Genomic DNA, 19,940 nt, shown 5'->3' on the forward strand with positions numbered 1-19,940 from the left:
GGGGAGGCGAGCCGGTGCCCGCGGCGGGGCCGGGGCCGGGGCGGGCCGGGGCGGGGCGGGGGAGGCGCCAGGGCCGGCGGAGCGCGGCGAGCGGGGGAGGCGGCGCCGCCGGAGCCGCCCCGGGGAGCGGGGCGGCGGCGGAGCCGGAGCCGGAGCCGGAGCCCGGAGGAGCCCGTCGCCCCGGGGCCGGGGCCATGCGGCGGGCGGCGGCGCCGGTGCCGCTGCTGGTGTTACTGGTGTTACTGGTGCCGCTGGTGCCGGCGCGGAGCGGCGGGGGGGCGGCGCGGAGCTGCCCCGCGCAGAGTCTGGGCTGCAAGTGCTCGGCCGAACGGCCCAAGGCGCCCGGCGGCCCCGCCGCGCCCCGCCGGAGGGTGGTCTGCAGCGGCGGGGGGCTGCCGGCCCCCCCCGAGCCGCGCCTGCTGCCCGACGGCACCGCCACGCTGTGAGTACCGCGCCCCGGCATCGCCCCCCCGGCCCCGGGTATCACCCCCTGACATCGCCCCCCCCGGTCCCGGGCATCCTCCCCGCGCCCCGGCATCCCCCCCCGGCCCTGGGCATCCCCCCCTCAGCCCCGGACATCTGCTGCGCCTTGAGAGGGATGGGAACCCACTCGTGGGGGGCGGCCCGGGGAAGGGACGGGACGGGGGGGGGGCCCTGGAGCAGCGCGCAGCGGGGAGACCCCCGCATCCCCCCCCGCCGGTGGAGCCACCCGGGGCTGCGCTCCCACGGGCGGGCAGGTGCTGGCGGGGACGAGGGGGACGGGGGACAAAGTCCCGCGGTGGGGGGGGCGCAGCGCGAACCGTTACTTTCCTCAGTTATTTTTCCCCCTGGAGAAGCGGCTCCGCACCGACGGAAGCGTTGCTGGGCTCTGCGCGACCCTCGAACTCCCAGCGGCGCGGGGGGGGGGGTGGAATAAGGGGCAGGGCCCCGCGGTCGCGGCGTGGACGGGAGCTGGAAATCCAGGCACCGGGCTCCTGGTCCCGCTCCCCCCGCAGCCTCGGCTGGCTGAGCGCGGGGGGGGGACGGTTTGGGCCGCAGGCGGCCGCTCTCTCGGGGAGCATCGGCTGGGAGTCGCCCCGGGGCAGCGAGGGGCCTGGGGTTTGCGCAGAGGGGCTACAGCTGCCTCTCGCTTCCGAAAAGTTCCCTCGGGCCCTCGGTGCCGGGGGGGTGTCGGGGTTTCGGCCGGCGCTGGCAGCCCGTGCGCCTGCTCGCTGCAGCGGCGGGTTGCAGGGTTATTTATAACTCCAGCAGAAACGTTTGAATTAAAATCTGGTTGTGGAGGGCAGGGCCGGCAGCGCCGTTGCTGGAGGGAAAGTCTCCCGGAGCGTCGTCCCGCGGGGGCGGCCGTGCCTGCCCGCCCGCGGCCTGGCCGCTCCCCGTCTGCTCCTCGGGGGGTTCTCTTGGCTGCGGAGCGAGGGGCAGGGTGGGGGGCTGCGGAGCGAGGGGCAGGGTGGGGGGCTGCGGCGCGCCTGCTCCCGTCCGCTCTCGCGTGCTTGAACCCGCTTGGCCGCGTGGCCGCTCACGCGCCGGAGCCGCTGCTGTTTCCGAGCGTCTCTTGGCTCCCCACGTGCTGCAAAGGGGCTTCGCTCCGGGGGGGCAGCGGCTGCTTTCTGCAAAGGGGGTGGCGGCTCGGGACACCCAACCGGCGGCACTACCCGTGCGTGGAGCGCGGCCGCGGGAGAGGCCTGCGCACGCGGCTGCCGCGAGCTGGGCCGGAGCGCGACGGTCGCGATAAAAGCGTCGATCAGCCCGGAGCGCCAGCACCGACGCGTGTCCCGGGCTGCCCGGGGCGGGGGCACGCTGGGAGGCTGCAGGGCAGGTGAGGCCCGGGTGGGCTTTCCTCTTCGTTTCTCTCCTCCTACGGCCCTTCCTTATACGACAGCACCCCGGTGACACCCGCAGGGATGTTTGAGTCCTTTGTCAGTCCGTGTTAGGGAGAAGGGTCCCCTCAGCTGCCCGTCCGGGTGCTTTCTCCAGCGTGAGGGAGCGTAACCGGGCTGTGGAGCCCCCCTGCAGCCCCGCGCCGGCGGAGCGGCCGAGGTGGGCCGTGCCCGGCGGGACGGGGGGGTTTGGAGCCCCCGTGCCGGCTCCCTCGGAGGGGCCGGGATGGCCGTGCCGAAGCATTAGGGCATTACACGATCCCACTAAAACGCGACATGAAACCTACAGGCGTAGGCAGAAACCTACAAATATGCGGTGACCCTGGGCTCTGCTCGCGCGCAGTAAACATGATTTATTCTAAACCCTTTCCAGATGGAACAATCAAAACCAGAGGCTCCAGCTTTGGGAGCGTCTCCTCGAGCTGCTGGGGTGCGGGCGGGGAGCGGAGGCGGCCGCAGGGCCTGGGCACATGGCAAGGGCTGCACGTGCCTCGGGGGACGCCCCGCTGGGGACTGGCAAATTTTGAGCCTCGCGGGTGAGCCGGATCGGGGCAGGGCTCCTGCCTCTGTCCCCAGGGATGCTCCGGTCCCGCCTGCACCCCGGGGATGCTCCACGTCGGCGCTGCCCCAGTCGCAGGCACCGAGTGGTGTGTTTTGTTCAGGAAAAGGCTTAACAGCGGAGCCCGGCTCCAGCCGTCGTCCGGCCTTGCCTGGAGGAGGCCGCGTTAGCGCTAACGAGGGCTCCCGGCGCGGGATCGCTGCTGCCCCGGCCACCCGGGCGACAGCTGGGGGTGTACGGGCACCCGGCCGTCCCTCACTCTGGCTCTCATTTGGATTTTTCCCACACTCTCAATTTACTTCTTTATTTATCTTTAATTATTAGGCCTGCACTGAGGAATCCAGGGCTGCCTCCGTGGCAGCTGCTGCTTATTTACCCCCCGCGCCTGGGAAACGCTCGCTGGCATCGCAGCCTGCAGACGGGCAGAGCGGGGGGCGAGGGGCGCCCACGGCCCCGGGACCTGCCCCACAGCCCGCGCTGGGCTCGGCCACCGTGTCCCGGGGAACGTGGCGGTTCCTCACCGGGACCCCTTCGCCGAGCGGAGCCGCGGCTCCTCTCCTCTCCCCTCGGCCCCTCGCGCGCTGCTCCGCGGCCCCGGCGGTGCCCGCAGATGTGGAGCTGCAGAAATTAACTCCATGTGGGGAGGCCGCGGTGGCGGGGAGCAGAGCCGGGGGTGCTGGGGACCGGCGGCCCTGGTCCGGGGTTCCAGTGCCAGAGCCCCTTGAGTTGCAGGGTGGCGGCGGGGCAGGGGCTTGGGGCACTTGGGTTCGTGCCTAAACACCCCTGGCTGTGCCGGCCGTGTCCTGCCGGCCTTCGGTCCCACCCGAGGAACTCGCGCCAGGAGCAGTGAGGGCAGAAGTGCCGCCTTCACCGCGGAGCGGGGCAGGGAGCTGCTGTGGCGTCCGGCGAGCGGGACGATGCTCCCGATATCCCCGTGCACCCCCAGCAGGCGTTACAGGGCGCTCTGACACCCGCCCTGTTTTATACCTGGAGGTCAGTTCTTGCCCCCTCGCGGGGAGGAAGGAGGGATGCCAGCCCTAGCAGATTGGCTTTTCCCCTTTTTTTGGCTCGTAGCCCTGCAGACCGATGCCTGGGGCACACGGCATCCCCCAGCCCCTCCGTCGTGGTCTCCCAGGACTGTGGTCTCCCCGTGGTCCAGGGCCGGGGGATCTGGCACCTCTCGGGGCGTCCGTCCGGCATGGCTGCGAGGTGCCGGGGCTCTGCAGACGTGTATTAACAAGGCTTTAATTCCCTCCCCCTCCAGCTGACCCCCGTGCTAATCACCTAATGGAAAAAGCCCTGTACCCTAACGAGACCCAGATAGCCACGCCGGCCGCGGCCGGCCCCGCTGTCACACAGGCGGGAGCCCAAACCTCTTCCAGATGTGGAATCCCAGCCCAGGCCTCATTTATGTGCACAGCTTGATTGCACTGAAATTACAGATTGTCTGCAGGGAATAGAGGGCTTTGACTTATGACCAATTTCCAGTTCTACTTGAACTCCCCTCTCCGAGGCCGGTTTATCCTGGGCCCTGCAGATGGTTTCTTTTTCAAACCTTTTTTCAGCTTCTTATTTGTTATTTGTTGGGCTGCAGGTCCGGCAGGTTTGGTGTTTCCGGGGGCTGGGGGTCGCGTCGGAGCATCCCAGCCCCGATGCCGCGCGTCGGCTCGGGGAGGTTTCGCCTCCTCTCCGGGGCTTATTTTTCCTGTGCTAACAAAAGCCGAGGGTTGGAACAATAATTTTCACCATCCAAAATAGCCCGGCGTGACGTGAAACTGGAGGCAACGCCCCGGGCACGTCACGGGGAGGGGAAGAGCCCCCAAGCGCCCAAACAAAGTGGGGAGGGGGCAGCTCCCACCAGGTCTGGGGGGTCTCCGGCCCCACTGGGCTGGGAGATGCGGGGTCCCCCCCGAGACGCTGCCGGAGCCCTTCCCGGTGCTGGAGCCCTCGGCACCTCTTGCCAGCCCCAGGGCCCCTTTTTTTCCTTCCTAAAATCCCTCTGCAAAGCAGCGAGCTCTGCTCGGGGCGCAGCCTGCGCCGTATCTGCTGCGAGCATATGCTTTGAATTAAGGCACTTGGAGAGCAAAGCGTAGCCGGCCTCCCCGCCCCCACCGCGGCCCCCCCTTATTAACCTCCGTGCCGCTGCCTGCGCCGTTCCCCTGCCTGCCCGGGCTGGGGAGCCACCGTCTCCCCGCGTCCTTTTTTGGTTGGGTCCAGAGGAAGTTTATTGTTTCAGCAGCCCAGTTTCTGGAGCCGTTATTTATCCAAGTGGATTCCAGCACGCTTGAAAAAACAATCTTGTTTTTTTCGCTTTTGGCTCTTTTTGAGATTGAAAAAAAAAAAAAAAAAAGGACAAGAAGAAGAAGAAGGGATCTCTCTATCTCCCGCCTGCAGCCTCGAGGGCTCCGAGCCCTGAGAGCCTCGGCGCGGGCGGGTCGGAGCGAGGATGCTGAACCCCCCAGGGTGGGAGGATGCTCCCCGGGGGTTCCCTCCCGCTGCCCCCGTCCCCGTCACGCATCCCCCCCATCGCTTCCATTTGACTCGACGCTCTGGTCCTTGACCCCCACATTGTCCGGAGAGACTTTTCCAGCCGTCGCTCAAGCAGCCGATTACTGTGGCAGGGGTGGGGATGTCCCGGGAGCTGCCCCCCTGCCCACACCCCACGATGCCGGAGGGTCTCGGGGCGGGATGAAGGCACCGATTCGAACGGGGAGGACGCTGGGGGCGTGCGTGGAGTCCCCGGGACTTTTCCCAGGCGCGTGGCTGCTGGGCTGGGTTTTGGGCGACCACCTCTTGGCGGGGCGCTTGCCAGCGCTGCCGAGGATGAGGAGCCGAGGGCTGGGCCCCAGGGTGGGGTTCTGCTGCCCTGGAGCAGCTCGGGGGCTGCTCACCCCTGACCCCCGTGTGCTGGGTCGGGGTGGCCTCGCGGACACACTTATCCGTCGTATTTTGGCGTTTCTCAGCTCATCTCCTGTGCGGGGACAGTGCCGGGACCCACACTCGGCTCTGCCGCCTGCGGACGCACGGGAACGGAAAATCCCGTGGAGCCTGATGAGAACTTCCTGGAAAAAAAAAAAAAAATCAAAACAGAAAACATTTTGGAACAGAATATCCATAAAACTAGAGAAAACAAAATAAAACCGCGGCTAAGGATGTGAGTTGTACCAGGGGAACGCGACCCGGCTGGCTTCTACAGGATGGGGAAAGGAAGAGCCAGGATCGATAAAAGTTTTGTCAGGAAGAAAACTTTCAGTCAAACCCCTGCTGTCAGGGCAGTTTTTGTGTGACAAACCCTCGTTTTGGTCAAGGCACTGTTTTCCTTAAGGAAGGGCAGACGGGGTGGCGAGCAGCAGGGCGTCGCATGGACGGGCAGTGCCCGTGGCTCAGGGGTCCCCGACAGCCGGTCCCGGGGGGCTCCGGGGGTGGCTTCACCCTTGGCCCAAGTGCCCCGCGGGGAGGGTGTCCCGCGGCTGCAGAGCCCAGGGGAGGCCGATCCCACCGGAGCGGGGCCTTTTGAGGCAGGAGATCTGTTCTGATGGCGGAGGCGCGGGCGGTCCCGGGGGTCTGTGAACAAAGCGAGCGTCGCCCACGCCGGGGCTCAGCCCTGGGGGCTGCGCTCCCAGTTGGGCTCAGCTCTGGGAGGCCCTGGGGTGGCTGGGTCTGGCTTGCTCGAGGGGTGCCCGGCTCCCCCCTGCCCAAAGGCTCCGCATATCCTTGTTGGGGACCCCCCTGCGCCCCCAGGGCACGGGAGGTGTGAGACCAGGGTCTGGTTTCTGCATTCGCAGCTCGTGCAGCCCCCAGGGCTGTTCCAGTGGGGTCCTTCACGCACCCCAGCTCGGCCCCCCCAGCCGGGGGTTTCTGCTTGCCCTCGCTTTAGCAGGGAGCCCCCAGGTCCCCCCCTGCGCGCGCAGCCTGCGGAGGTTTCGCTGGGTTGTGAAATCCGCTGCCGATGGAATGAAAACCTTCTGGAGCTGTTGGGGCCTCGAGCAACAGCCCCCGCCATCGCCACGCCGGGAGCGTCGCTGCCGCCCCCCGCTCGGGCGGGGCCGCGGGGCTGCGCGTGGAGCTGGCCGGGGGACCAGGCCCCGCCGAGGCAGGGTCCCCGCAGGGAGGAAAGGGCGAGACGTGGCCCCGGCCGCGGCAGCTCCGGCCGCCGGCGTGTGGAAGCAATTTGCAGGCCGGTGGGGCCGCCGGCCGCTTCCGCTCCCCACCGCCGGCCAGGCCGCAGGGCCCCGCGGCTCCTCGTTAGCGCAGGACGCGGCAGGGAGCGGGGGGCTGCCCCCCAACCCTTCCCGCCACTGCGCTCCGGGGGTTTCGGCTGTCCTGGTCCCGTCCGCTCCCCGGGCAGCCCCGGTGTGGGACAGGGAGAGCCCAGCGCGGTTGGCGGCGGCGGCCGCAGGGTGGGTGTTCGGGGGAGCCGGGGCTCGGCCGCACACAGCCGCCATTCAGCCGGGCCGCAGAGCCCCCCCGTGTGTAAACAGCCCCGGCTCCGGCCCTCAATGAGCCTTTTTTTCCCCCGGCCGGGGCTCCAGGGTGCCCTCCTGGCCCCGGCTGGCACCTGCCCCCGCTCTGCTTTTGGGTGACGTTTGTCGGCGGGAGCGCCGCCGGTGCCCCCGCGGCCACCCCGGAGCTCCAGGGAAGCACCTCTGCTCCCCGAGAGCCGGCTCCTGTCCCCGGGCCGGGGTCTGGCTCTGCTAATTGCCACTGAGGTGCTTTAATGAGCTCCCGGCTGAATTGTGGGGTGCTTGTGCCCTCCCTCCCTCTCCTGTCACCCCGCAAGGGCCCCCATGGCAGAGCTCTTTATTGTGGAATAAATTCTCAGGGCTCCGAGGCTCCCGCGACAGCCACAGTGCTGTGAGCAGAGGGGGTCAGGTCGGTGCGGGGCAAGAGCTGGGGGTGCCGTGGGGTCCCCTCCTGGGTGCAGGTCCCTGGGGTGCCCTCTCGGGGCAGGCGCTGGGGTGGGGACCTTGTTGCCCACACGTGCAGCTCCTTGCACCCAGGCCCACAGCGATGCCCTGGGAGCCGGCACGGCCCTGGCCCCTCCAGCCCGGAGCTGCCATGCACGTTGGCCACGGCGCGGCATCCCGGCATGGCCACGCGACCGTGCAAACCTGGCCTTGGGACTTCACCATCGCCGCCACCGTCCCGGCGGCACAACCAGGGCGGGGGCTGGCCGTCCCCGCTCCCTCCCCAGCCCCGCGGGTCACGGGGGCACGGCTGGGGCTCCCCGGCAGGTCGGGTGACGGGGCTGCCCCTCTGCTCTTCCCACAGGCTGCTGAGTAACAACAAGATCACGGTGCTGGAGAACGGCTCCTTCTTCGGGCTGCGGGCGCTGGAGAAGCTGTGAGTGCCCGGCGGGCGGCTGGGGGTCAGGGCGGGCAGCGGGGTGCCGGCAGGGCTTCTGCGGGGCGGGTGCCAGCAGCACCCCATGGGTCCTGCTCCCGACGTCGCTCCCGGGTGCCGCGGTGGGGCCGGCACCAGAGCGCAGGGTTTGTCACTGGCACCCACGGGCATCCCAGGGACCCCGGGAGCTGCGCTGGGGCGGGAAGCACCGGGGGGGGCCGCGCTCCGTGGGGGCTGGTATGAAAAGCGACATTGTCCCCCCGAACAAAGTCAACTTTCTTATCTCTCCATGAAAGGCATCTCTATGGAGGGAGCTGTAATAAGGGGAGATTTATGGCCCCCAGATGGGTTTGATCCGTAGGTATGCAGGAGCGGGGACCGGCGCACTGAGGGCGTTTTGTTCCCCGCCGCGGCCCCGCGAGGGTCTCGCACATTCCTGCGCTGAGCGGGGCCGGGTGGGCTCCTGCCGCCGGGCGCTCACCCGGTGTGGCGGTGGCCTTGACCCTGGGCATCCCCCACGGCCCGGGCGGCCCGGGCTGGGCTGTGGGGGTCCCCTGCCCTCGGGCGGTGGGTCCCTGCCCTGGGATTTTCTCTCCGGGCATCGCTCTGGGTGCGGCCGGGCGGCGGCCAGGGGCAGCGGGGAGGTGAGGGCAGCGGAGAGTGCAGGCAGGGGCAGGCAGCACGCCCGGGCCTTGGGCACCCACCGCTGCAGCCACACTTGGCCGGCAGCGGGTCTGGGGTCTGTCAGTCACAGCCCCACAACAGTGGCCGGGGGGCTCGTGGGGCTCAGGGGGAGCTCCCCACGGGCAGCGGGACCTGCAGAATCTGCCTTTCGTTAGCCCAAACGAGGAAGCGTTTATTAACGCGGATCTTGTTCGAGTTACAGGCCGTGCACCTGCCCCGGCCCGCAGTGGGGCCCAGTGGTGCCCACTGGGGGCTGTACTGGTGGGCACGGGGCTGTACTGGTGGGCACGGGGCTGCACCGCGGGCATGGCTCCAGGTGTGGCGTCACCTCCTCCCCCTCCTCCTGCTCCTGGCACCGAGCTCTCATTAACGGGGGGATTAACGTGCGCGCGGGCAGGGAGCAGCCGGGGCCACCGCGGGCGCTGTGCTCGCTGGGAAGGGCCGTGGCAGAGCCGGGGGGGCCAACACCCTGGGGGGACTGCGGCTCTGCAGCCCCCGGGGTGCCCGGGGACCCCCTAAAAGTCTCCGTGCTCTGGGAGAGCACCCGCCCGTGTCACCTCCCGCTCATCTCTGCTGCGCCAAGGCCCCACGCGCGTCGGAGCGGGAGCGCTGGCGGGTTTTGGGGGGGGGGCAGCGGGCAGAGCTCCCCCGTCCCGGGCCGGCATCGCGCCGCGCCGCGCCTGATTGCTCTCGACAGGAGCCGTAATTGTTTTCATCGGGTCGGTTTGGGGCCGTGGCACAGACGTGCCCCGTGGAGCGACAGCGCTGGCGTGGCGGGACGCGGCGGGGGCTCCGGGGGCCCCTCGCTTCTCGTCCTGGGGCCCCCGCCCGCCCTGGGTGCCCACTGCGGGGGCTTTGGTGTCCCAGCGTGACGGGGGTCCCCCGTTCCCAGGGTCTCAGCGGTGTGCAGGGTCCCCCCACGGACCGCCGCCCCTCTCCGGCCTCGCAGCTTGGCATCTCCGGTGATTTGTAGCGGCGTAATGAGATTAATGAGTCTGAGCGGGGCCGGTATGCGGCTGGGGGGGCCGCGCTCATTAGCGCAGCCCCGCTTGGGAACCTCCTGCCCTGCGCCGGGGCCAGCGCTTCCCCCGGGGGGGGCTTCGGGCAGCGAGGGGGCTCGGGGTGCGTCGAGGCCCGAGGCGGCGGCCGCGCAGGGTGCCCGCGGTGGCAGGGGGGTCCCCGCGCGCACGTGGCACCGCGTCGCCGACGGCTCTCGTGGCTGCGACGCGTCACCCCGCGGGGGCAGGGGGAGGAGGGGGCTCGGGGCCAGCGGAAACGCGAAGGCAAACAACCGCAGTGCGGAGAGAGGAGCCTTATCGTAAATCAGCAGCAGCCCCGGGCCCCCGGCCGGCGGGGAGGATGTTCCTGAGCGAGGAAGGCTCCCCGCCGGGGCCCCACGCAGCCCCCGGAGGGTCCCACCCCGGGGCGATGGTTCCCTGCAGCCCCCAACCCCCAGACCAGAGCCCGGGGTGCGAAGTTTTGGCGGGGGACGGGTTTTGGCCGCTGCGTCCCCGACCGCTGCGGGCCCTGCTGGTGGTGGGTGCGGGGAGGGGGGTCTGGGGGTCCCTGGGGACCTGGGCTGCTCCCCGGCGGGGAGAGGGGCTGGCACCGGTGGTCCCTCTTGGTGCGTATGGACGGGTGTCTGCGGGGCGGGTGTCTGCGGGGCGGGTGTTTGCGGGGCGGGTGTCTGCGGGGCGGGTGTCTGCGGGGCGGGTGTTTGCGGGGCGGGTGTTTGCGGGGCGGGTGTCTGCGGGGCGGGTGTCTGCGGGGCGGGTGTTGGTGCAGCGGCTGCTGGCGGTGCAGGTGAGCGGAGCTGTTCCTTCAGCACCAGCACTCACCTGCCCGCACCCCTGCCCGCACTCCTGCCCGCACCCTGCCCGCACTCCTGCCCGCACTCCTGCCCGCACCCCTGCCCGCACTCCTGCCCGCACCCTGCCCGCACTCCTGCCCGCACCCTGCCCGCACTCCTGCCCGCACTCCTGCCCGCACCCCTGCCCGCACTCCTGCCCGCACCCTGCCCGCACTCCTGCCCGCACTCCTGCCCGCACCCCTGCCCGCACCCTGCCCGCACTCCTGCCCGCACTCCCGCTCCGTCGGAGCTGCCAGGCGTGGGCAGAGCTGTCGCGTCGGCCGAGCAGGGCGGGGGTGATGCCGGCCGGGAAGGCCTCACCATTTCCCTTCCGCGGGTTTGCACCCCAGGGCCGTGCACCCCCGCGCCCCGCCCGGCCCGTTTGGGGCTCCCCGGGGACCCCAGCGGGGTGACTGTTCCTCCGGAGACAAAACACCTCTGCGTGTTCACGGCAGCGGCTCCTCGTGTCTCGCCGGTGGGACCCCCCGTGCCCACCTGCGCCCCCGGCTCTGCCCCAAGGCTTTGCCCCACTGCCCCCTCCCAGGGGCCCCGCACGGAGCAGCGGGTGACCCCAGCACCCCGGAGATCGCTACAAACAACCGCGGCGCTGCCAGGTGGATCCCGTTTCCTCTCCCGGCCAGTGCCGGTGCTCGGCAGGAGCCACCTCACCGGTCCCCGGGGCTGTGGACGGAGCAACCGAAGCCACCAGCCAACGCCCCGCGCCAGCGCACGCCCGGCGAGCCTCCGATGAGATACGCGCCTGCAATCAGGCTAATCACCCAAACGAGCTTCCCGAGGGCCGCAAAGCCCTTTCAGCGCTGGCCATTGCGGCGTGGTCTTACCCCGCCCGCCGGAGATAACGCGCCGGGACGGGGCTGCGCAGGAGGCGACGGCGGCCACCGCCGGCCTGTGGAGGGGCCTCTCGCCTCCCCGGCGCCCTTCGGAGAGCCGAGAGGGAAATGGGATGGAAAGCGGCTAATGAGGCTCTTGCGGGGGGTTCTGCAGCGCTTGGGGCTGCTGGGGAACCTGCGCCTGGGAGATGGGGGCTGGGGGGGGTGGATCGGGGTGCGCTCGTGCCCCCACCCCACTGGGGCTCCTGAGGTCTGTGTCTGTCTCCCCGCAGGGACCTGAAGAACAACCTGATCAGCACGGTCCAGCCGGGCGCCTTCCTCGGCCTCCCCGAGCTGAAGCGTCTGTAAGTGCCAGCGCAGCCCCCCCGACAGCCCCCCGGGGCCAGTGGGGCACCCCCAGCCCTGACGGCCCCTCCACTTGCCCCGCAGGGACCTCTCCAACAACCGCATCGGCTGCCTGAGCGCCAGCGTCTTCCAGGGGCTCCCCAACCTCCTCAGGCTGTAAGCATCACCCTGGGGACCCCCGGGCCAGCCCCCCTGGGCCGTCCCTGCGCCGTGGCCCAAGGCTGGTCCTTACCCTTTGCCTGCGGCTGGCGCGGGGGCTCACGCCCTGTGCCCACCCTTGCCGCGGGGTGTGCGGGGCCTGGGAGGTGTCCGGTCCCGTCCACACTGCCCTTCCCTCCTGTCCCACAGGAACATGTCAGGCAACATTTTCTCCAGCCTCCCACCCGGCGTCTTTGACGAGCTCCCCTCCCTGAAAGTCGTGTGAGTTTGTGCCCCAGGATTTCGGCATCAGGAGGGGGGGTCCCTGCCAGAGAGCCCCGGGGCTGGGGCGTGCCTCGGGCGCCCCGTGACGCCGGCCCTTGCAGGGACTTTGCCACCGAGTACCTGACGTGTGACTGCAACCTGCGCTGGGTGCTGCCCTGGGCCCGCAACCGCTCGGCGCAGATCTCGGAGCGGACGGCGTGCGTCTACCCCCGGCACCTCCAGGCCGTGCCCCTGCGCAGCGTGCGGGACGGGCAGCTCCGCTGCGGTGAGCCGGGGCCGGGGCGGGGGCGGCGGCGGCGGGCGGGGGCGCGGGCTCACCCCGCCGGCTGTGTCCCCCGCAGCGGGCGCCCCGGAGCTGCACACCCACCACCTCATCCCGTCGCTGCGCCAGGTGGTTTTCCAGGGCGACCGGCTGCCCTTCCAGTGCACCGCCACTTACCTGGACAACAGCACCCAGATCCGGTGGTTCCACAACCGCGAGCCCGTGGAGGAGGACGAGCGGACGGGCGTCATCGTGGAGGAGAGCCTCATCCATGACTGCACCTTCATCACCAGGTCAGGGAGGGGGACGGGGATGGGAACGGCGGTGGAGGTGGAAGTGGGGATGGGGATGGAGATGAGCTGGGGATGTGGGATGGGGACAGGGATGGAGATGGGATGGGGATGGGGCTGGGGTGGAGATGGGGACAGGGACAGAGCTGGGATGGGGATGGGGACGGACACTTGTGGCCGCAGGGCCTGCTGTTCTGTGGGTACCAGGTGCTGTGGGTGGGATGCCAAGCGCCTCCTCTGCTTCGTGGTGTGTCCCTCCACGTCCCCAAGCTCGGGAAACCGCTGCCCCGCGTTCTCAGTGGGGCAGACCCGCCGTGCCAGCCCGTCCCCTCTGCCCGCAGCGAGCTCATCCTCTCCAACATCCACGTCTCCGCCAACGGCGAGTGGGAATGCGCCGTCTCCACCTCCCAGGGCAACGTCAGCAAGAAGGTGGAGATCGTGGTGCTGGAGACCTCCGCGTCCTACTGCCCCGCCGAGCGGGTCACCAACAACCGCGGGGACTTCAGGTGGGGGCCGGCGGTGCGCGTGGCACGTAGGGTGCGAGCGGTGCGTGCCGGGGCGGGGGGTCCCCACAGGTGACCGGGCGTCTGGTAGCGATTAGCGGCTGCGGGGAGCGCCAGCGCCTTTGAAGGGCTTCCCGTGCCGGCGGCGCAGCCCGGCTCCAGCGGCGGAGGTGTTGGAATTTCTCTGGCACGAGACGAAAGGCTCCGGGCGCCCGCCGTAACCCCGGCGAGGCTCTTACGGAATATAAATTACTGGGACAGTCAATGTGGCTTAAATTAGCATTGCCCCCCGCCTGCTGCTTCCCTCAGCGCTGTGCTGAGCGGGATGCAGGACGGGGCGGGGGGCAGCATCACCCTCACACACACACCCCCCGGCGCCAAGGGGGGGATTTGGGGGCCGTGGCGTGGGGCTGGGCTGGGGGAGCGGGCCGGGGGGTGCCAGCGGTGGGTGCCCCGCGGTCACCCCGTGGCTGTGCCCGCAGGTGGCCCCGCACCCTGGCCGGCATCACGGCCTACCAGCCCTGCCTGCAGTACCCCTTCGCCGCGGGGCCGGCCGGCAGCGGCTCGGCGGCGGAGAAGCAGGCGTGGCGGCGCTGCGACCGCGCCGGGCGCTGGGAGGAGGGCGACTACTCCCACTGCCTCTACACCAACGACATCACCCGCGTCCTCTACACCTTCGTGTTGGTGAGCCAGGGAGCGGGGGGGGCTCGGCCGTGCCGGGGGGCTGTCGCAGCTGGTGACCGTCACCCCGCCGTGGCCGTGCCGCTCTGCAGATGCCCATCAACGCCTCCAACGCCCTGACCCTGGCTCACCAGCTCCGCGTCTACACGGCCGAGGCGGCCAACTTCTCGGACATGGTTGATGTCCTCTACGTGGCCCAGATGATAGAGAAGTTTATCGGCTACGTGGACCAGATCAAGCAGGTAACGAGCGCCGCTCCGGCCCCCTGCTTGCCCTAGCCCCGCCGGGTATTTTTGGGGTGGAAAAGCATGAATTGGGGTGTTTGCCACTGGGGACAGCGGTAGCTCTTTGCGGAGCCGCTTGCTGCCCTCGCAGCTGACGGACGTGATCGTGGAGATGGCCAGCAACATCATGCTGGTGGACGACCACATCCTGTGGATGTCGCAGAAGGAGGAGAAGGCTTGCACCAGCATCGTCCGCTCCCTCGAGAAGATCGCTGCCCACACGCTCGGCAGCAACTCCCAGCACATGGCGGTGGTGAGTGGGGGGCGAGGGGGGGCTGCCTGGACACGGGGGGGTGGGCTGAAGAGGGAGGAGGAGGTGGTTGGGCTGCTGGTGTGGAGTCTCTGCCTGTGCTGGAGGTCTCTCTGGCCATGCCGGGGGTCTCTGCTCGTGCTGGGGTGGCTCTGGCTGTGCCTTGGGTGTCTCTTCCTTGCTGGGGGTCTTTGGCTATGCTGGGGGTCTCTGTGGCCATGCCGGGGGGGCTCACTGCCCATGGTGGGGGGTCCCTGGCCATGCTGGGAGGTCTGTGGCCATGCTGGGGGGTCTCTGGCCATGCCAAGGGTTACAGCCCATGCTGGGGGGGGTCTCTGCTCATGCTGGGGGGTCTCTGGCCGTGCCAGGGCTGATGCCGCCCCGCGGCACTGTGCCTGGCAGAACTCCCGCAACATCGCCTTCGAGGCGTACGTGGTGAAGCCCGAGAGCTACGTGGGGCTGAGCTGCGTGGCTTTCCAGCGGCGGGAGGGGGGTCCGGCCGGGCGTCCCCCCCCGGCCGAGCGGGGGGCCGAGCCTGTGCCCGACCAGCAGCTGAGGCTGCGCTGCACCACGGGACGCCCCAACGTCTCCCTGACCAGCTTCCACATCAAGGTACGGGTAAGCCGGGGAGCAGGGGGGGACGGGGGGGTGATCCCTGCTCACCAGTGACCGTGCGCCCGCAGAACAGCATCGCCCTGGCCTCCATCCAGCTGCCGCCCAGCCTCTTCGCCAGCCCTGCCCCGGCCACGCCGCTGGCCGACTGCAAGCTCCAGCTCCTGGTCTTCCGCAACGGCAAGCTCTTCTGCAGCACGGGCAACTCCTCCCGCCTGGCCGACGACGGCAAGCGCCGCAGCGTGGCCACCCCAGTCATCTACGCGGGGACCTGTAAGGGCTGCTGTTGGCGGGGGGCTTGGGGGGCCCTACGTGGGGCTTTTCTTGGGGGATGGAGCTCCATGGGGCGCCCTGGGGTGTGCCCGGGGGCTCCTGCCATCCCTGGGCCCCTCGTGGGCAGGTGGCAACCTCCTTTGGGGGTGCAGGTGAGGGGTGTCATGTCCTCCTGACCAGGTTTCTCTGTTGTTGCAGACGGCTGCGGGGTGGGGAACTTGTCGGAGCCGGTCGCTGTGTCGCTGCGGCACCCCGGGGAGGGCGCGGACCCCGTGGCCGCGTACTGGAACTTCGAGGTGCTGGGGGGCATGGGGGGATGGAGCGCCGAGGGCTGCCAGCTGGCCGCCCGCGAGCCCAACGTCACCTCCCTGCACTGCCGGCACCTCAGCAACGTGGCTGTGCTCATGGTAGGTGGGGGGCGAGCAACGGGGCCGGGAGCCCTGCCCGGGAAGGGCGCGGAGCCGGGGGGCCGCGGGGCGGCGGTGGGCTGGGGCAGCTCTGACAGGCTGTGCCGCGCCGCGCAGGAGCTGAGCGGGTTCCCCAGCGAGGCGCGAGGCGCGGCGGAGGTGCTGCACCCCGCCATGTACACCTGCACGGCCGTGCTGCTGCTCTGCCTCTTCACCACCATCATCACCTACATCGTCAACCACGGGTGAGCGCGCGGCTCGGCGCCGGCGCGGGCTGGCCTCGGGGGGAGGCGGCCGGAGGGGCCTGGGGACGGCTTTGCCCCCGCGCACGCCCTTACCGGCCACGCTCCCTCGCCTGGGCAGGGACGGGCTGTGTCGGAGCCCCCCCCCGGGGCAGGATTTGTGCCGGGCAGGAGCTGACGGGCGCCCGTTGTGCCTCTTCCAGCACCATCCTCATCCCGCGGAAGGGCTGGCACATGCTGCTTAACCTCTGCTTCCACATCGCCATGACGGCCGCCGTCTTCGCGGGAGGCATCACCCTCACCGGGTACCTGATCGTCTGCCAGGCGGTGGGTACCGGGGACGGGGGCGGCCGCTGCCCGGGGCCGCTCTGCCATTCGCGAGGACGCGCCCGGCCGGGTGTCTGCGGCCTCCCCCCTCCCAGCCGCCGCTCTCGCCCGCAGGTCGGCATCATCCTGCACTACTCCTCGCTCTCCACGCTGCTGTGGATGGCGGTCAAAGCCAGGGTGCTCTACAAGGAGCTGACCTGGAAGGCGCCGCGGCAGCCGGACGGGGACGCGTCCCAGCTGGCCCCCAGACCCATGCTACGGTACCGACACCCCTGACCCTCGCCGCGGCCCCGCGGGGGAGCAGGGACCCGCGGGAGCTTCCCCAGCCCCACATGCAGAGGCTGGGGCAGGGCTCGTCCGTGCTGCCCGCGCTGCCCGCAGCCCTGCCGTGCGCTCCCGGGGGCTCCTCTGGGTGTGCGGTGACACCGTGTGTTCCCCCGCCCCGTGCAGGTTCTACCTGATCGCCGGCGGGATCCCCCTCATCATCTGCGGGATCACGGCAGCCGTCAACATCCACAACTACCACGACAACAACCCCTAGTAAGTGTCCCTGCCTGACCGTGCCTCCCTCCCCAAACGGGCGGCCTCGCTCCGCCGGGGCAGGGCATCTGGTAGCACCAGGAATTCGGGCAAGCTTGGGGAAAGGCCGGTGAGATTTTTTTTTCCCCAAGAGCAATCCACAGGGAGAACCGGCAGCCAGCAGGCCTCCGCGGAGCCCCAGCAGTGCAGCGCACGTGGCTGCCGGCTGCGCGGGCACCCAGGTACTCATCAAAGGCCCTTCCCTCCCGTGCAGCTGCTGGCTGGTGTGGCGGCCCAGCCTGGGAGCTTTTTACGTCCCCGTGGCTTTCATCTTGCTCGTCACCTGGATTTACTTCCTCTGCGCCGGGCTGAGCCTCCAGTGCCGACCATCACGCCGGAAAGACGTCCCGGAGCCGCCGGAGCCGCCGCCGCCGCCGCGGCTGGGGGGTACCAGTGACCTCCTGACGGACTCGGGGTCCATCTCGGTCACGCTGAACTCGGGGCCGCCCTGCCCCGAGGCCGACGGTGTCCACTCGCTGCAGGTGCAGTTCTGGGCGCTGGTGACCACCCACGCCTTGTACGTCGCCCTGTGGACGTTCGGCGCCATGGCCGTGTCCCAGCGCTGGTACCTGAACATCGTCTTCAGCTGCCTCTACGGCATCACCGCCGTGGTGCTGGGACTCTTCATCTTCACCCACCACTGCCTCCGGCGCCGCGACGTCCTCAACTCCTGGTTCTCGTGCTGCCCTTCCTACAGGAACGCGCTGCCCATGCAGGCGTACGTCCACCCCGGGCTGGTGCCCGAGGACGGCTCGCAGGTCTTCATCGGCTGCGACCCGGAGGCGGCTCACTCTGGCGCCTCCTCCTCCTCCTCGCCCAGCAGCGCCGGCTCGGCCGGGGGCCGCTGCAAGCTCACCAACCTGCAGGTAGCCCAGAGCCAGGCGGACGCTCGCCCGGCCGCTTGCCTGGAGCCGGACCCCGGCGACAGCAAGCCCGGCGGTGCCGGCAGACACGCCAGCAACCTCCACGGCCGCAGGAACCACCGCGGCAGAACTAAGCAGTGCCGGGACGGGAAGCACCATCGCTTGAAAATGCTGCGGGGCCCCTCCTCGGAGCATCCCTCCAGCGAGAGCGGGAGCCTCCACAACAGCCACTCCGAGAGCTACCCCAGCGGCAGGAACAGCCCCGTCAGCAGCGGCCGCGCGGCGCCGCGGGGCCCCCACGACGGGGAGACGGCGCCCAGCCACTCCGAGGGCAGCGACGGCGGCCGGCGGGCGCCCGATTTCGCCGAGGCTCGCCGGAGGAGCGCCAGCAGGGACAACCTGCGGCAAGCCGGCGCCGCCGAGAAGGAGGCGAAGCGCCGGTCCTACCCCCTCAACGTGGCCAGCCACAACGGCGGCCTCAAGGGCAGCAAGTACGACATCAACCTGGCCAGCGCCGACAGCGTGGCCGGGATGAAGACCGGCCTCTGGAAGAGCGAAACCACCGTGTAAAGGTGGGGAAGGACCGGACGGCCGCAGCGCCGCCGCGTTTTCCTCCGGGAGCGTCTGCGAGGAGGCGGCGCTGCGGGAATCGCCACGTGCACTAGCGGGGACGGGCGGCACGGCCGGGGGCTCCGGCTCAGCCCGGGCCCACCCGCTCCCCCAGAGGAGGCTCAAAGCTTCCCGCGGCGGCGCCGGGGTCTCAAGGCGAAAGGCAATCCTTGCTCTTCAGCAGCCTGAATTGCAACCTTACGTTAATCGCTCCTGCATGTCACTTCAGACTGAGCCTAAATGCTATTTTATATTATACAGAGGAAACAAATGTCTATTTTTCAAAGCTATATTATTGAATGTATATATGTATAGACAGATCAGTAAGTGATGCGAGTGCCTCGTTACCGACCAGTGTTCTCCGGCCCTGGCCCACCGGTGCCGTGACTGCAATAGTCCCTCCGAGGGGACCACACCAAGTGCCCTTCACGTACGGGCATCGCCACGCCGACGCCTGTGCCATCCCCAGGCGGCTTCGGAGCCAGTCAGAGAGCAGCTTCTCCGGCTGAAAAATTTTTACACGCAAAAGTTTCTATCCGCGTGCGTTAAGACGCCGGCGTTTAGCCCTGTGGGTTACGCGGCTGCCAAGGTAAAAGCCATATTGCAAAGCAAGCACAAGGTGAGCGGAGCCGAGGCGCCGAGGCGCGTCTGTGCTGCTGCGGTGCCAGGCGCGGAAATCACGCCCAGAAAAGGCTCCCGAGCCCTCGGAGGCACAGGCTACGCCACGGGGGGGCTGGCAGAGCCGCGGCGCTGCCGGAGCTGAGACTGACCCTCTCCCAAAGCACCAAAGAACCAAAGGGCAGAGACCCAGCGCAGGGCCTCGTCCTTAACCGGGGCCGCGTGCTCAGGAAATACTTGGGCTGGCTCTTGGGAAGGCAGAGAAACGCCCCCGGCCACCGGCCTCCTCTAAGATGGGAGGAAAGCGCCGGGGAGCTGGGGCCGTCCCTGAGAAAACGGGAGAATGCCGCCAGTTAATTCGGGCCCTTCCTCGGGCAGTTCCCGTTGATGCATCCAAAGGGCAGGAACTTGGATAAGCACTTATTTTTTCCCCATTTATAAACAAGTCCCCCCTTTTTTTTTTCCTAGCCTCTGAGCCCCGCTGCAGGCAGCAGCAGGCTCGGGGAGGTTTCTTAGCCCACGGGGAGGTGGGGTACCCCGCAGCCGGGGGCTGTATGTCACCCCGTGTCCGGCGGTCGGCCCCGAGTGACACAGAGGCGGCGGGATGGGAGCCTGGTGCCTCCTCTGCCCTTCAGCCTCCCCCCCGCCCCAGTTTTCTCCTGCGTGCAAATGAGTTTAATTAGTTAGCTACCTCCCGAGGGGCCACGAGGGGCAGGCAGGGGCCGGGGAGCCACAAGGCCGTGGAGGAAAAAGCACTTCGTGGTGGATTTCTCTCTCCTCCAGCAACCCTCGGGGAGCCCCCAGCCCACCCTGCCGCTCCCCGCCTGCCTCCCCCTCTCTGCCCAACCACCGGCTTCAACCACCTTTCGCTGCCCCCGGTATTTAACACAGTTTAGATCCTTATTGCCGAGACCGCAGCCTACACGGTCGTGCTGATGCTGAGTTGTTATATATGCTTGCTGCACTGTGACAGTATTATAGAAAAAGCTTTGTATTATTAATTACACTTTTTTTTTTTGTCTGTTTACATTACAAGCAAATGACATATCAACAGAGAGCTTCTTGCAATATACGTGGGGGAGGGAGGGGAAAGTATGCCAAAGAAATGTCTTTAAAGGGGTCTTTTTGCATTTTTATATAAATAGAATGTTTTCTAGCAGATATGTTTTGTTTAATATATTAAAGATTTGCCAATCTGCCAAGATC

General features: G+C 68.9%; 1 protein-coding gene across 1 annotated transcript; it reads left to right on the forward strand.

Moving 5' to 3' along the window:
* The first annotated feature begins 98 nt into the window (after positions 1-98).
* ADGRA2 (adhesion G protein-coupled receptor A2) lies at positions 99-19,938 on the forward strand. Its single transcript, XM_074928366.1, has 19 exons — positions 99-442; positions 7,711-7,782; positions 11,439-11,510; positions 11,596-11,667; positions 11,860-11,931; positions 12,036-12,199; positions 12,276-12,489; positions 12,828-12,992; positions 13,472-13,673; positions 13,763-13,912; positions 14,046-14,207; positions 14,607-14,816; positions 14,888-15,089; positions 15,288-15,496; positions 15,614-15,741; positions 15,942-16,065; positions 16,180-16,325; positions 16,516-16,605; positions 16,859-19,938. The coding sequence occupies exons 1-19, from the start codon at positions 195-197 to the stop codon at positions 18,075-18,077; spliced, it is 3,921 nt and encodes a 1,306-aa protein (XP_074784467.1). The 5' UTR covers positions 99-194; the 3' UTR covers positions 18,078-19,938.
* The last annotated feature ends 2 nt before the right edge of the window (positions 19,939-19,940 follow it).

This window comes from Athene noctua, chromosome 28, assembly GCF_965140245.1.
Source record: "Athene noctua chromosome 28, bAthNoc1.hap1.1, whole genome shotgun sequence".
In the NCBI taxonomy this organism is placed as follows: domain Eukaryota; kingdom Metazoa; phylum Chordata; class Aves; order Strigiformes; family Strigidae; genus Athene; species Athene noctua.

Coding starts and splice junctions, on each gene's coding strand:
- ADGRA2 (XM_074928366.1), top strand. CDS start 195: ATGCGGCGGGCGGCGGCGCCGGTGCCGCTGCTGGTGTTACTGGTGTTA. Junction 12,200..12,275: donor GGACGGGCAGCTCCGCTGCG/GTGAGCCGGGGC, acceptor TGTCCCCCGCAG/CGGGCGCCCCGGAGCTGCAC. Junction 15,497..15,613: donor GCAACGTGGCTGTGCTCATG/GTAGGTGGGGGG, acceptor CGCGCCGCGCAG/GAGCTGAGCGGGTTCCCCAG.